The sequence below is a fragment of the Macaca fascicularis genome, chromosome 19, assembly GCF_037993035.2.
Source record: "Macaca fascicularis isolate 582-1 chromosome 19, T2T-MFA8v1.1".
In the NCBI taxonomy this organism is placed as follows: domain Eukaryota; kingdom Metazoa; phylum Chordata; class Mammalia; order Primates; family Cercopithecidae; genus Macaca; species Macaca fascicularis.
Window position 1 is genome coordinate 19,601,939 of NC_088393.1, and position 15,515 is coordinate 19,617,453.

Below are 15,515 nucleotides of genomic sequence, written 5' to 3' on the forward strand. Positions count from 1 at the left end.
GAGGCGGGCAGGGCTGGGACCAAACCAGGCCGCGGTCTGCTCTTCTCTGACTGTGCCTTTTGTGTGTGTGTGTGGTGGTCGGGGGTCGGGGGGTGCAAAGTCTTGCTGTGTCACCCAGGCTGGAGTGCAGTGGCGCCATCTTGGCTCACTGGAACCTCTGCCTCCTGGGTTCAAGTGATTCTCATGCCTCAACCTCCTGAGTAGCTGGGATTACAGGTGCCCACCACCATGCCCGGCAGAGCCTCTCTTTGTCCATCTGTATTTGGGGGTGAGACCTGCTTTTGGGGGCTGTCTGAGGATAAAATGAGATGACCCCTGTGAAGACTTTAGCCCAGGGCCAGGGACTTGGTAGGTGCATAATCAGGATTTTTTTTTTTTTTTTTTTTTGAGACAGAGTCTCGCTCTACCGCCCAGGCTGGAGTGCAGTGGCCGGATCTCAGCTCATTGCAAGCTCCGCCTCCCGGGTTCACGCCATTCTCCTGCCTCAGACTCCTGAGTAGCTGGGACTACAGGCGCCCGCCACCTCGCCCGGCTAGTTTTTTTATTTTTTAGTAGAGACAGGGTTTCACCGTGTCAGCCAGGATGGTCTCAATCTCCTGACCTCGTGATCCGCCCGTCTCGGCTTCCCAAAGTGCTGGGATTACAGGCTTGAGCCACCGTGCCCGGCCAATCAGGATTATTTTGATGGCAGTTATTGGTCCAAGGGTCGATGGGGGGCCAGTAAGAGTCCAGGAGCAGTAAGCCACTTCTGGGAACATTGACGGCTGGGCCTGGAGGCTCGGGGCAGGCGCAGGAGGAGGGTGCTGGCCGCACTCATTCAGTCTTCAGTCTCTGCTTGGCCCAGCTTCGGTCAGGCTGGCGAGCGGGGACGAGGGTCAGGGTGGTCAGAGAGGCAGACTCAAGGCATGAGGCGGCACCTGAGGGATGAACCTGGGCCAGGCTAAGGTGGAGCTTGGTGGTCAGAGGTCTGGGTGGGAATCCTGGCATTTCTGGGCATGGGCGATGACCCTGGGCTGGCTGCCTTACCTCTCGGGGCCTTGCTTTCCTCTTCTGTAAAACGGGGCAGTGCTTAAGGTCCTGGGACTGGAGAGGAGGGGGATAACTTGACCCTGTGAAGGTCACTGATGACCCCAAGGGGTGCAGTTTTGGGGGAAAAGTGGGAATGAAAGGCTCTGAGGCCAGGTGCAGTGGCTCATGCCTGTAATCCTAGGACTTTGGGAGGCCAAGGCGGGCAGATCACCTGAAGTCAGGAGTTCAAGACCTGCCTGACCAACATGGTGAAATTCCGTCTCTACTAAAAATACAAAAACTCGTCGGGTGAGGTGGCAGGAACCTATAGTCCCAGCTACTCGGGAGGCTGAAGTGGGAGAATCGCTTGAACCTGAGAGGCAGAGTTACAGTGAGCCAAGATCGTGCCACTGCCCTCCAGCCTGGGTGACCAGAGCAAGACTCCATCTCAAAGAAAAAAAAAAAAAGAAAGAAAGAAAGAAAAAAAGAAAGGCTCTGAGATGGGGCATGGAACTGGTGGTTCTGGGGAGAGGAGAGGGACTCCACAGGGACAAAGGTGGATGAGACACAGAGCAATCCTGCCGGGGAGCAGCAGCGGAGGGGACAGCAGACGCTGGGGAGTGAGGAGGGCAGACGGACAGTGACCTTGAGGCACAAAGTAGGAGTGACCAGGGTGTGGGGGATGGGACTGGGGAGACAGAGGCTAGGTTGGGGGTATGGGTAGGGCTGCTTAGGGCAGTAGGCTGTTGACCCCCTCAGGCAGCCCCTCCTGCTTCAGGCCCGCCAGAAAGCTCCCAGGCCACCCCTCAGCCTGTGGGATTCCTCACCACCCCACACCCAGAGCTAAGCCTGCTATGAACAGGTGCTCAGGAAGTGTGCATCAACTGCCAGAGGTACTCAATAAATGCATGCTGCCTGTGGTGTCCATTAAGTGCTCTCTGATTGACTGCAGTGCCCACTAAGTGCTCTCTGACTGGACACATGAATTCAGCTGCCTCTGGGCTCTGGGGCTACAGCTTGAAAGGTGTACAGAGGCTTTGTCTCCACCTGCCTCCTCTCGACCTCTGAGAGGGCTTCCATGGCACCAAGGACAATTACAGTGCCTGGCCAACAGGCAGAGGCTTGGTAAGTCCCCGGGGCCCCTTCAACCTGCCTGCGTCTGCCCATCACAGATATAGAATGGTGACACATCAGATCTTTCCTGGCACCACACTTTTTTTTTTTTTTTTTTTTTTTGAGACGGAGTCTCGCTCTGTCGCCCAGGCTGGAGTGCAGTGGCGCGATCTCGGCTCACTGCAAGCTCCACCTCCCGGGTTCACGCCATTCTCCTGCCTCAGCCTCCCGAGTAGCTGGGACTACAGGCGCCCACAACTGCGCCCAGCTAATTTTTTTTTGTATTTTTAGTAGAGACGGGGTTTCACCGTGGTCTCGATCTCCTGACCTTGTGATCCGCCCGCCTCGGCCTCCCAAAGCGCTGGGATTACAGGCGTGAGCCACCGCGCCCAGCAGCACCACACTTTCTAAGCGTGGTCAGCCATGCCTCCCATAGCTCCCGCTGCACTTGTATGGTCCTCTCCCATCTGATCCTGGGCCTGGTCACGTGACTGGCCTCAACAGATGGGCCACCCACAAATGTGAAACCGGCACTCTGCATGGAAGCTACTCTCCTGGCTCCCAGCCACCAGGAGAAACCCAGGCTGGCCTGATGGGGAGGCCACGAGGAAAACCTGATGCCTGCTGCCAGCAGTCCTGGTCAAGGGCCCCCGACTATGCAGCTGCAGCTGAGCTCCCATGAGCACCGCATGGGCGAGCCCCAGAGACAGCAGCAGAACCGCCTAGCTGAGCCCAGCCCAAAGTGCAGAATAGTGAGTAGATTAATTACTGGGGCTGTAAACCACTAAGTTTTTGGATGCTGTGTTATGTAGCAATAGCTGACTGTTCCAAAGCACATCCGTCACTATGCCCTGCCCCCTCTCAGTCACCTGATGAGCCACCTTTACAGAAAGGAAATGCAGAGACCAGAGAGGGGGATTAATTTGCTTGGTCACACAGCAGTTAGGCAGTGGATTGGTGGGGAGGTCCCAGAGATAGGTGGGTAATTGCCCATGCTGGGCTCTGCCTGAGAGACTGTGCATGGGTAAAGCAGGCTGCTGGCATGTGGTAGGATAGAGGAAATGTGGGCTCCCCTCTCTGTCTTGGGGGGTAGAAATCTCTGGGACTAGCATAGGGCCTATGGCCTGAAAAAGAGAGAGGAAGGTGGCAGAGAGAGAGTGGGAAAGATGGGCTGACATGGTCCCTGAGCAGCAGGGTGGAACATTCTGGACCCGCAGACACCCCTCCACCTGCCACCTCTGAAACCATCCCACAAGCCCAGTGAGAAACCCCAAGTGGTTAGACAAGTAGGTGCCTGGCTGACTGCCAAGCGGGTGGGTTGGTTAGTTCAGAGCAGAGAGAGGCTTGTGGCTACCCTCGGCACTGACCTGGGTTGGCGGAGGCTGGGGTGCCCTGAGTCTCTTCCAGGATCAGGCTGAGGAGGGCGGGGGTGGTTCCTCCGGGCTGGAACAAAACACGTGCAGCATCCATGAGGCCAAGGTCAGAGGCCACAAGGCTTGCTCACCTAGCTGGAGTGCATGTTTGGGTGACACTCTGGTCTCGGAAGACCTTTGGCTTGAGCTTCTGGGGCATCCTCCTTAAAAGTAGGGCGAGTGGCCCAGGTGCTGTGGCTCATGCCTGTAATTCCAGCGCTTTGGGAGGCTGAGGAGGGTGGATCACCTGAGGTCAGGAGTTCCAGACCAGCCTGGCCAACACGGCGAAACCCCATCTCTAGTAAAAATACAAAAATTAGCCAGGCGTGGTGGCGTGCGCCTGTAATCCCAGCTACTCGGGAGGCTGAGGCAGGAGAACCACTTGGAACCCAGAGCGGGAGGCTGGAGTGAGCTAAGATCTTGCCAGTGCACTCCAGCGTGGGCGACAAAGTGAGATTCTGTCTCCAAAAAAAAGTGACAAATGGCCGGGTCCAGTGGGTCACGCCTGTAATCCCAGCACTTTGGGAGGCTAAGGCGAGAGGATTGCTTGAGCCCAGGAGTTTGAGACCAGCCCAGGGAAGGTATCATGACCACGTTTCTATTTAAAATATATACGTATGTTTTTAAAAGTGGGACGAGGCACTCCAGAGGCCACATCTGGGACTCATTCACATAGGACTGGGCACTTCAAACCCATAGGGCTTACAGAGAGGTGTTAGCAGCAACTCAAGCTGCTACTAATGTCTTTCAGGGGCATGTTGCGTTTTTGAAACAGCAGGCACAAACAGGGCATATAAAAGCATTTTTGGAAACCCTGAGTTGATAGTAAGTGAAGTCTAGTTCCAACTGCCAACACCAACCCATGGCAGAAAAGCCCAATACCGCTCCTCTTCAGATGCAAGAGAGCCCAGATAAACCCTTCATGCTACCCTTTGAGGGAAGATTGCTACACTCCCATTCTTACACATACACTCAAGTGTTCTTTCTGCAATTCTCGTTGTTTTAGTTAAGCAACACAGATGCTTTCTTTTGCATAGCAGGGGACAGGCCTGCCAGAACCCTAATCTGTGGAAGCCAGACACATCCCAAGGCGATGTTCCTGCCCCCGGCACATGAGTGTGTGTTTATAAGCGTATTTATTAAGTTATAATGGGAAGAAAAAACAAAAAGAAGAGCTACTCTTCAAAAACTCTATTTCCAATGTTCAAGCACTGTGAGTGCTTTTTGTTTTCAGACTGCTGGTCCTCGGCTTGAAGCCTCCCTTGGCTCTGGATCATGGGACAGGGAGAGGCCCCTGCCATCTCCCTGGCCCCATCTCCCCCCAGCTGGCCCGCTCCAGCCATAGAAGCCTTCTTGGTGCTTCTCGAACACTCCCAGGGAACCCAGCCCCAGAGCATCTGCCCTCACCACTGCCCTGCGTGGAACTCCATCTGCCCCCAGATCGTCTCTGTCTGCATGTCACTCACGCCACCTCCCAGGAGGGGCCCCGTGGAGTTCTTCACAGCACATCTGACATGCTCTTGTCTGCCATGTTTACCTGGTTGTCGTATGTCTCCTTGTGAGCCTGTCTGTCTTGGTCACTGCTATGTCCCCAGCACCCAGCCCAGGGCCAGGCACACAGCAGAGCTCAGGACCTGGGTATTAAGTGACTGAACTCAGGTTATAGATGCCACAGGACAAGAGGAGGTCACCAGACACCAGGACAAGAGGAAAGAGAAAGTTTTCTAATAAGCGAGAAAAAGTGGTTCCCAGCGCAGCTGAGACAGTCCTTGCGGCTGAGAGTGGCAGTGGGGGCGGGCGGTCCCAGGAGCTACCTGTGACCCTGCGCACTGGCATTCATATGGTCCCGGATGCTGATGGCCTGTTTGAGCAGACCCTCCACACTGCGGAAGTAGACGCTGCTGTCCACCAGGTTCTTCACGGCGCTGAAACGGGAGGACAGGCCTGGTCAGTGCCCCGGTCCTGCAGGTAACTGTCTCACGCCCCAGCACTAGAGGTCACCACCAGAGCTCGGTGGGTACCTTGGTGATTCTATGGGTCTCCCCGAGGACTCACAATGGGCTTACATTTTAGATTCCCCTGCTATGACTAAATGATGTCTATGCAGCACAGCATATTCACTTATCTGCCACTGAAACATCTAATGTTTTGAAGGAGGTATCAGTGTATAAAGATGTCATAAAAAGTATCTCAGTCGTTACTACTGATAATCGGGGTGTAAAAAAAAAAAAAAAAAAAAAAAGGAAAGTAAAAACACCTGGCGCAGTGGCTCACACCCGTAATCCCAGCACTTTGGGAAGCCGAGGCGGGTGGATCACGAGGTCAGGAGATCAAAACCATCCTGGCTAACACGGTGAAACCCATATCTCTACTAAAAATGCAAAAAAATTAGACAGGCATGGTGGCGGGCACCTGTAGTCCCAGCTACTTGGGAGACTGAGGCAGGAGAATGGTGTGAACCTGGGAGGCGGAGCTTGCAGTAAGCTGAGATCGCTGCACTCCAACCTGGGCGACAGAGCGAGACTCCATCTCAAAAAAAAGAAAGAAAAGGAAAAGAAAAATCTGATTGGATGTGGTGGCTCAGACCTGTAATCCCAACACTTTGGGAGGCTGAGACAAGAGAATTATTTGAGCCTGGGAGTTTGAGACCAGCTTGGGTAACATAGTGAAGTCCCATCTCTACAAAAAATGTAAAAATTAGCTAGGCATGGTGGCACTCGCCTGTGGTCCCAGCTACTTAGGAGCCTGAGGTAGGAAGAGCACTTGAGCCCAGTAGGTCAAGGCTATAGGGAGCCGTGATTGCGCCACTGCACTACAGCCTGGGTGACAGAACAAGACCCTGTCTCAAAAAAATAATAATACATAAAATTAAATTAAAAAGAAATACACATTTCATTATAGACAAATGCTCGCTGGCCTCCCGCCTAGCCCAGTGATGTCTGGGGCAACATCTGTGGTGATGAAAATGTTCTTCATTCATTGAGATGGCTGAGAAGCACTTGGAATGTGGCTAGTGGGACTTGAGAGCTGAATATTTACTAGTTTTCTTTCTTTCTTTCTTTTTGAGACGGACTTTTGTTCTTGTTGCCCAGGCTGGAATGCAATGGTGCGATCTCAGCTCACTACAACCTTCACCTCCTAGGTTCAAGCGATTCTCCTGCCTCAGCCTCCCGAGTAGCTGGGATTACAGTCATGCACCACCACGCCCCACTAATTTTTGTATTTTTAGTACAGATGGGGTTTCTCCATGTTGGTCAGGCTGGTCTCAAACTCCTGACCTCAGGTGATCCTCCCGCCTTGGCCTCCCAAAGTGCTGGGATTACTGGTGTGAGCCACTGCGCCCAGCCTCATTTTCTAATTTTAAATTTTTTTTTTTTTTGAGACAAAGTCTCACTCTGTTGCTCAGACTGGGCACAATCTTGGCTCACAGCAACCTTCGTCTCCTGGGTTCAAGCGATTCTCCTGCCTCAGCCTCCCAAGTAGCTGGGATTATAGGTGCCCACCACCACACCTGGCTAATTTTGGTATTTTTAGTAGAGATGGGGTTTCACCATGTTGGCCAGGCTGTTCTCAACTCCTGGCCGCAAATGATCTGCCCACTCGGCCTCCCAAAGTGCTGGGATTACTGGCGTGAGCCACTGCGCCTGGCCTGATTTCATTTTAATGAGTTAAAATGAACTGTGCTTAGCCACCCATGGCGTAGATTCCTGGATTAGATGCCACAGCTAGAGGAAGAAAGCACAGGTTTTTTTTTTTTTTTCCTTTTTTTTGTTTTTGAGACGGAGTCTCACTCTGTTGCCCAGGCTGGAGTGCAGTGGTGCGATCTCAGTTCAGTGCAAGCCCCGACTCACACGTTCACGCGATTCTCCTGCCTCAGCCTCCTGAGTAGCTGGGACTACAGGCGCCTGCTGCCACACCCAGCTAATTTTTTTGTATTTTTAGTAGAGACAGGGTTTCACTGTGTTAGCCAGGATGGTCTCGATCTCCTGACCTCGTGATCTGCCCGCCTCAGCCTCCCAAAGTGCTGGGGTTACAGGCGTGAGCCACCGCGCCCGGCCTCTTTTTTGTTTTTTTGAGACGGGGTCGTGTTCTGTTGCCCAGGCTGGAGTGCAGCGGTGCAATCTCCACTCACTGCAGCCTCAACCTCCCAGGCTTAAGTAATCCTCCCACCTCAGCATCTCGAGTAGCTGGGACTAGAGGTGTGTGCCACCAGACTCGGCTAGTTTTTGTATTTTTTGTAGAAATGGGGTTTCACCAGGTTGCCCAGACTAGTCTCAAACTACTGGGCTCAAGTGATCCTCCCACCTCAGCCTCCCAAAGTGCTGGGAGTACAGGCGTGAGCCCCTGCGCCCGGCCGTATTTCTTTTTTCTTTAAAGAAGAGGTCTGGCTGTATCACCCAGGCTGACCCTGAACTCCTTTCAAGGCATCCTCCCACCTCAGCCCCCTGAGTAGCTGGAACTACAGGCGTGCACCACCATGCCCAGCTCTAGAAACTCCTATTTCTTTTCTTTTCCTTGAGCTAAGGAAGATACTGTCTGTCTGGTCACACCTTGTCCCACCAAGGGGGCCAAGGCTGCCAATGGCAGAATGCTGCTCCAACAGCAGGGTTTCTTGTCTAGGCACCTTCGCCCACACAACCGAACAGCAACACACCAGGGGAACTGCCAGGAGCATCGTTCAGCCACCACCAAAATGGCCTACAGCCCATGTCAGGGGCGAATAGCATATCTGTGCAAAGTCGAGGAACTTCCAAGGCCAACTGGGCAACCCAAGCAACCGGAATAAGGCTTGGGAATACAGTCATGAGGAACAGAACCAAAGCGCAGGAGGCAAGGGTTCAGTAACAAAAAGAAACACCAGCCGGGTGTGGTGGCTTGCATCTATAATCTGAGCACTTTGGGAGGCTGAGGCAGGTGGATCACCTGAGGTCAGGAGTTCGAGACCAGCCTGGCCAACATGGCGAAACCCCATCTCTGCTAAAAATACAAAAACTAGCCGGGCGAGTTGGCAGGCGCCTGTAGTCCCAGCTACTCGGGAGGCTGAAGCGGGAGAACTGCTTGGACCTGAGAGGTGGACGTTGCAGTGAGCTGAGATCGCACCACTGCACTCCAGCCTAGGTGACAGAGTGAGACTCTTGTCTCAAAAAAAATTTAAAAATAAACAGCCTTATCTGTGCTTTGGGCTTCCCCCTGGCTGCCATCTACCCCACTGGCCCATCTGTGGTCCTGGCTGTGGGACAAAAATGCTGGTCCTTGGAAGCATCTTCCAGAATCCTTATCCCCATCTTCTGTGGCAGCTGGGGAGGGGCTCAGCACAGGGAAGAGATCCACCTGGGGCCCTGGCCAGGTTAATCGTGGTAGGGTGGGGCTTACTGGGCAGATGGCTGGGAATGCCTCTGAACGCCCAGGAGGCCAGAGCAGCAGAAGGTGGCCCTGCAGCGGAGAGGCTGTGGCGCTCACCTGCAGGCGTATTCCACAGTGTAGATGGCTCCCTGGCTCTGCTCCTCCCAACGCTGCATGTCTGCCTGTAGGGGGCGCAGGAGATGTTTGGCAAGGGAGGCCACCCCCACCTAGAGGGCCTTCCTCCCAGCTCTCTTGGTTGGGGCTCCCCTGAGCCCGCAGGGTGGATGCAGAGAACTTTCCTCCTGCAATTTCCTTCCCTCACAGGTCTGGGCTTTCTGTGAACACCTGGCCACTATGCCTCAGGGCCTTCGCACAGGCTGTTCTCCCTGCCTGGCACACCCTTCCCTTAGATCATCAGACGGCTGCCTCCTTGCCACGCGGGTCATAACTGTTACAGAATAGTATAGTTTGGCTGTGTCCGCACCCAAATCTCACCTTGAATTGTAGTTCCCATGATCCCCGTGTGTTGTGAGAGGGACCGGGTGGAGATAACTGAGTCATATAGGCAGTTCCCCTCATCCTGTTCTCCTGATAAGTGAGTTCTCACGAGATCTTGTGGTTTTAAAAAGGGGCCTCCCCCTTCATGGGGCACTCATACTTCTCCTCCTGCTGCCATGTGAGGTAGTATGTGTTTGCTTCCCCTTTTGCCATGATTGTAAGTTTCCTGAGGCCTCCCCAGCCCTGTTGAACAGTAAGTCAATTAAATCTCTTTATAAATTACCCAGTCTTGGGTATGTCCTTATAGCAGCAAGAGAATGAACTAATAATACACACATCTTACCACCTCCTTCAAAATCTACCCCAGATCTGTCCACCACGCCTCCGACCTGGCTCTGCCACCACATGCCTCCTTACTGGTGTCCCAGCCTTGACTCCTGCCCTGACAGCCCCTGCTCTTCCCAGCAGGCCCCAGCTCACCTTGTGCTGGGCCAGCTCGGGGAGGGAGCGACGCACGTGCTCCTGCAGCCGGTACAGGGCCACGGACGGCTCGTTGGCCAGGACGTAGACGCTCTCAGTGAACTTGTCCGTGACTGGATACAGGGTCCACAGGTGGTAGGGGTGGGGCGGGTGTGGGGAGACAAAGCATCAGCCTCCTCATTGCTCAAGTGTTGAGTCCAGCCAGAGCAAAGGGGGCATCTGGTGTATCCCTCAGCAGCTAGGTCACCCCTAGCCCATGACAGGCTGGAGGAAGTGGTCACGGCAGGGCTCACTCAAGAGGACATTAACGAGGCTGGGTGCGGTGGCTCACGCCTATAATCCTAGCACTTTGGAGGCTGAGGTGGGCAGATCACCTGAGGTCAGGAGTTCAAGACCAGACAGGCCAACATGGTAAAACTCATCTCTACTAAAAATACAAAAATTAGCCAGGCATGGTGACAGGCACCTGTAGTCCCAGCTACTCTGGAGGCTGAGGCAGGAGAATCACTTGAATCTGGGAGGTGGAGGTTGCAGTGAGCTGAGGTCATGCCATTGCACTCCAGCCTGGGCAACAAGAGCAAAACTCCATCTCAAAAAAACATAAAAAAATAAAAAATTTTAAAAAGAGGACATAAATGAGAGGACATAATGAGTGATGAGTTCATAAGGAGTAAACTTTTTTTTTTTGGAGAGTCTTGCTCTGTCATCAGGCTGGAGTACAGTGGTGCAATCTCGGCTTACCACAATCTCCGACTCCCTGGTTCAAGTGATTCTCCTGCCTCAGCCTCCTGAGTAGCTGGGATTACAAGCATGCACCACCACGCACAGCTAATTTTTATATTTTTAGTGGAGACAGGGTTTCACCATGTTGGTCAGGATGGTCTTGATCTCCTGACCTCATGATCTGCTTACCACGGCCTCCCAAAGTGCTGGGATTACAGGCGTGAGCCACCGTGCCTTGCCAGCTTGATTGAACTTTTTTTTTTTAGAGACAGGGTCTCGCTCTATTGCCCAGGCTGCAGTGCAGTGGTGCGATCACAGCTCACTGCAGTCTCGAAACTCCCAGCCTCAAGCCATCATCATACCTCAGCCTCCAGAGGAGCTAGAACTACAGGTGTGAACCACCATGCCTGGCTAGTTTTTTCATTTATTTATTATTATTATTATTATATATATTTTTTGAGACGGAGTCTCGCTCTGTCGCCCAGGCTGGAGTGCAGTGGCTGGATCTCGGCTCACTGCAGGCTCTGCCTCCCGGGTTTACGCCATTCTCCTGCCTCAGCCTCCCGAGTAGCTGGGACTACAGGCGCCTGCCACCTTGCCCTGCTAGTTTTTTTGTATTTTTTAGTAGAGACGGGGTTTCACCGTGTTAGCCAGGATGGTCTCGATCTCCTGACCTCGTGATCCGCCCACCTTGGCCTCCCAATATTATTATTTTTTGAGACGGAGTCTCACTCTATTGCCCAGGTTGGAGTGCAGTGGCACAATCTTGGCTCACTGCAAGCTCTGCCTCCTGGGTTCACGCCATTCTCCTGCCTCAGCCTCCCGAGTAGCTGGGACTACAGGTGCCCGCCACCACGCCTGGCTAATGTTTTATATTTCTTAGTAGAGACGGGGTTTCACTGTGTTAGCCAGGATGGTCTCGATCTCCTGACCTTGTGATCCGCCCACCTCAGCCTCCCAAAGTGCTGGGATTACAGGCATGAGCTACCGTGCCTGGCTCATTTTTTAAAATAGAGACAAGGTCTTGTTATGTTGCCCAGGCTGGTCCTGAATTCTTGGTCTCAAGTGATCCTCCTGCCTCGGCCTCCCAAAGTGCTGGGATTATAGGCATGAGCCACTGTGCCCGGACCCCGGTGAACTCTTCTCATGTTTCCCTCTCAAACCCACTGGTAGTGGACATTGCTGCCTACTGCACTTCCCGGCATTCTTTTTGCCCCCGTGACCACACCGGGGACTCTTCTTCAAAGCATGCCCACAGGACCCGAAAGTGCCTGGAAGTTCACATCCCAGGAGGCCCTCAGCTGCCACTCACCAGTGAGGGATATGAAAACCTGTGTCCCTCGCTGGGCACTGGAACAACAACCTGGAGCCTAACTTATCCCCCTGGGCTCCTGTGCAGGCCCAGGCTGAGGCCTCCCTCTGCGGATTTTACCTGAGGTGCCCCTCACTCAGCCTCCTCACCAGCCAGCCGTGCCCTGTTTCCCCTTCTCCCCTGCAGATGTCTCCTGATGAAATTTTTTTTTTTTTTTTTTTTGAGACAGAGTCTTGCTCTGTTGTCCAGGCTGGAGTGCAGTGGCACAATCTTGGCTCACTGCAACCTCCACCTCCTGGGTTCAGGTGATTCTCCTGCCTCAGCCTCCTGAGTAGCTGGGATTACAGGCACCCGCCACCACGCCTGGCTAATTTTTGTATTTTTAGTTGAGACGGGGTTACACCATGTTGGCCAGGCTGGTCTCGAACTCCTGACCTCAAGTGATCTGCCCACCTCGGCCTCCCGAAGTGCTGGGATTATAGGAGTGAGTCACTGCGCCCGGCCCTGATAAATTAAGTGCACACAAATCATTACAGGGTCTGCTTCAACAATGGCATTCCCAGCCAGCCAGCAGGGCCCGCCTTTCCTGTCCTATCCTTGGGCAGATCCTAATGGTTCTAGCTTCACCTGTTCTCACTATTATACCACACTGCCCGCATGGGTCCAGGCACAGCCAGGAATGGCCATCTCTTGCCTGGATGCCAGACCCACCCTCTCCCTGGTCTCCCTGCTTCCCCTCCTGCCAGTAGTCCAATCTCCATGCAGCAGATGAGGTGAACTCCAAATGAACAAATCATCTATTCCCACCCTTGCTTTAAACTCTCCCATGGCTCCCACCTGCCAGAGAATAAAATCCACCTTTCTTGCTATGGCCCATGGGGCCCTGCATGTTCCAGCTGCTGCTGACCTCCCTGCCTTTCTTGCCCTCCATCCCTGGCTCTTCGTTGGACCTCCCAGCACTGCCCAAAATAACTTTCTCACTGCCCAAGAGGACGAGGTAGGAGGATCACTTGAGGACAAGAATTTGAGACCAACGCCGGGTGTGGTGGCTCACATCTGTAATCCCAGCACTTTGGCAGGAGGATGGGTTCAGCCTAGGAATTCAAGACCAGCCTGGGAGACATGGTGAAATCCCACCTCTACAAAAACGTACAAAAATAAGCTGGTCATGGTGATCTATACCTGTAGTCCCAACTACTCAGGAGGCTGAGGTGGGAAGATTGCTTGGGTCTGACAGGTGGAGGCTGCAGTGAGCCATGATCATACCACTGCACTCCAGTCTGGGCAACAGAACAAGACTCTATCTCAAAAAAATAAAATAAAATAAAATAAATGCCTGTATGTGACCAATCGCTCCTTTATTCATTACAGCAGAGCTCTGAACACTCTGTCACCTCAGAGCCTTTGCACCTGCTATTCCCACCCAGAGACACCATTCCGTCACTGGCTCTCCTTCATCCCTCAGGTCTGCTCAAATGTCGCCTCCTGCGCAAGACCCTCCCTGACTACCAAGCTTAACAGATGTCCCCTCCACCTAATTCAGGAGCTTGGCATTTTGTTCCTTTCTTTTAATACCAATTTCAACTGATTAGGTTACATGATCACAAGAAAAGCTAAAAGCTTGAATTTGGGAGAGCAGGGCTTCTCTGAGCCTCAGCTTCCTCATCCGCAAAAAAAGAATAACAGCACCTGCCTCAAGGTTTGCTACGGAGATGAATCCAATGCCATCACCAGGGTGATTGCTCAGGATAGAGAACCCAGGCATGTCTGGGAGTCAAAGGAGGCTAACACGAGTCTCTCCATCTCACCACTGTGCCTTGAGTGGCAGAGCCCAACCTGCCACCTCCAAACTGTGTGACCTCTTACCAGATAAGCCTCCTCACTTTGAATGTGAGCATAACAGCCAGGGGTGATGGTCCATGCCTGTAATCCCAGATGTTTGGGAGGCTGAAGCAGGAGGATCACCTGAGATTGGGAGTTTGAGACCAGCCTGACCAACATGGAGAAACCCCGTCTCTACTGAAAATACAAGATTAGCTGGGCATGGTGGTGCATGCCTGTAATCCCAGGTATTCGGGAGGCTGAGGCAGGAGAATCGCTTGAACCCGGGAGGTGGAGGTTGCAGTTAGCCATGATCATGCCATTGCACTCCAGCCTTGGCAACAAGGGTGAAACTCCGTCTCAAATAAAAAAAAAAAAAAGAGAAAAGTGAGCATAACAGACAGGGCATGGTGGCTTATGCCTCCTACTCTTGCCTTCCGTTATCCATGGTTCCCGAATCTGTGGATTCAAACAACTGTGGATGGAAAATACTCAGGAAAAAAAAAAAATCTACAAAGTTTCAAAAAGCAAAACTTGAATTTGCCCTACACTAAGCACTTCTTTGAATCCATGTGAATGAAGTGATGTGTAGGCCTGTATTATGTACTCTAGATGTGAGTAATCTAGAGGTGATTCAAAGTATAGGGGATTAGCTGGGCGCAGTGGTTCACACCTGTAATCCCAGCACTTTGGGAGGCCAAGGTGCGCGGATCACTCGAGGTCAGGAGTTCAAGGCCAGCCTGAGCAACATGGTGAAACCCCGACTCTACTAAAAATACAAAAAAATTAGCCGGGCATGGTGGTGTGTGCCTGAAATCCTAGCTACTCAGGGGGCTGAGGTTGCAGTAAGCCGAGATCCCACCCCGCCACGGCACTCCAGCCTGGGTGACAGAGCGAGACTCTGTCAAAAAAAAAAAAAAAATTAAAGAATTAGCCTGACGCGGTATGCGCTTGTAGTCCCAACTACTGGAGAAGCTGAGGCAGGAGGATTGCCTGAGCCAGAGAGATTGAGGCTACAGTGAGCCATGATCGCGCCACTGCACCCCAGCCTAGGAGACTGAGTGATACCTTGTTTCAAAAAAAAAAAAAAAAAAAAGGAAACAACACGCACAGCGATTACTTTACCCCGGGGATTCTGTCAATGCATTACAAATATCAGATAGTTGAATTTTGTTTTTTGTTTGTTTTTTTTAGACAGGGTCTCACTTGTCACCCAGGGCGGGGTGCAGTGGCACGATCACAGCTCACTGCAGTGCAGTCTCGACCTCCCGAGCTCAAGCAATCCTCCCACCTCAGCCGCCCAAGTAGCTGGGACCACAGGCGTGTGCCACCACGCCCAGTTAATTTTTGTATTTTTTTAGAAACGAGGTCTCGCTATGTCACCCAGGCTGGTCTCGGGCTCAAGCGATGCTCCCGCCTAGGCCTCCTATAGTGCTGGGATTACAAAGGCGTGAGCCACCACTCCCAGCCTCAGCTACTGAATTATTGAAACAGTCCTGGGGGGACGGGTAATTAAAGCAGATACGGGGCCTTTCTACAGGTTTCAAAACTAGTCAGCGGCCGAGCTCGGGTTGGACGGCAGTTCAATCACTGCTCCTCGCACGGTCCCTCTGCGCCCGGCCTTTGTAAGGCCGCCCCTCCACGAGTTCCCGGCCCCCTCTGTCCCGCCCGGAGGCCCGCACCACCTTTCTTCCCCTTGAGTTGCATCTCTGGTTCCTCCATAGCGACCGCGGCCGAGCGAACCGGGAAACGGGACCGGAAGCCTGGAGGCTGGGACGGACACCTAAGTCTTCCCTGCTGAAACT

At 53.0% G+C, this 15,515-nt stretch overlaps 1 protein-coding gene across 16 annotated transcripts in view; it reads right to left on the minus strand.

Annotated features, from left to right (window-relative positions):
- Window positions 1-15,467, minus strand: part of BORCS8 (BLOC-1 related complex subunit 8) — a 49,734-nt gene extending 34,267 nt beyond the window's left edge. For 5 of the 16 annotated variants that reach the window (XR_012428600.1, XR_010583283.1, XM_074026503.1 and 2 more), the window contains exons 1-5: window positions 15,396-15,467; window positions 9,855-9,967; window positions 8,994-9,058; window positions 5,348-5,458; window positions 3,489-3,564 (exon numbers count right to left, since the gene is read on the minus strand). Coding sequence is in view for 12 of the 16 variants with exons in the window: in XM_005588523.5 (XP_005588580.1) it covers window positions 3,531-3,564; window positions 5,348-5,458; window positions 8,994-9,058; window positions 9,855-9,967; window positions 15,396-15,432 (360 nt within the window). In the remaining 4 variants the exon portion in view is untranslated. The other 11 variants (XM_074026504.1, XM_045379448.3, XM_074026507.1 and 8 more) reach the window with 8 other exon arrangements.
- Between the last annotated feature and the right edge of the window lie 48 nt (window positions 15,468-15,515).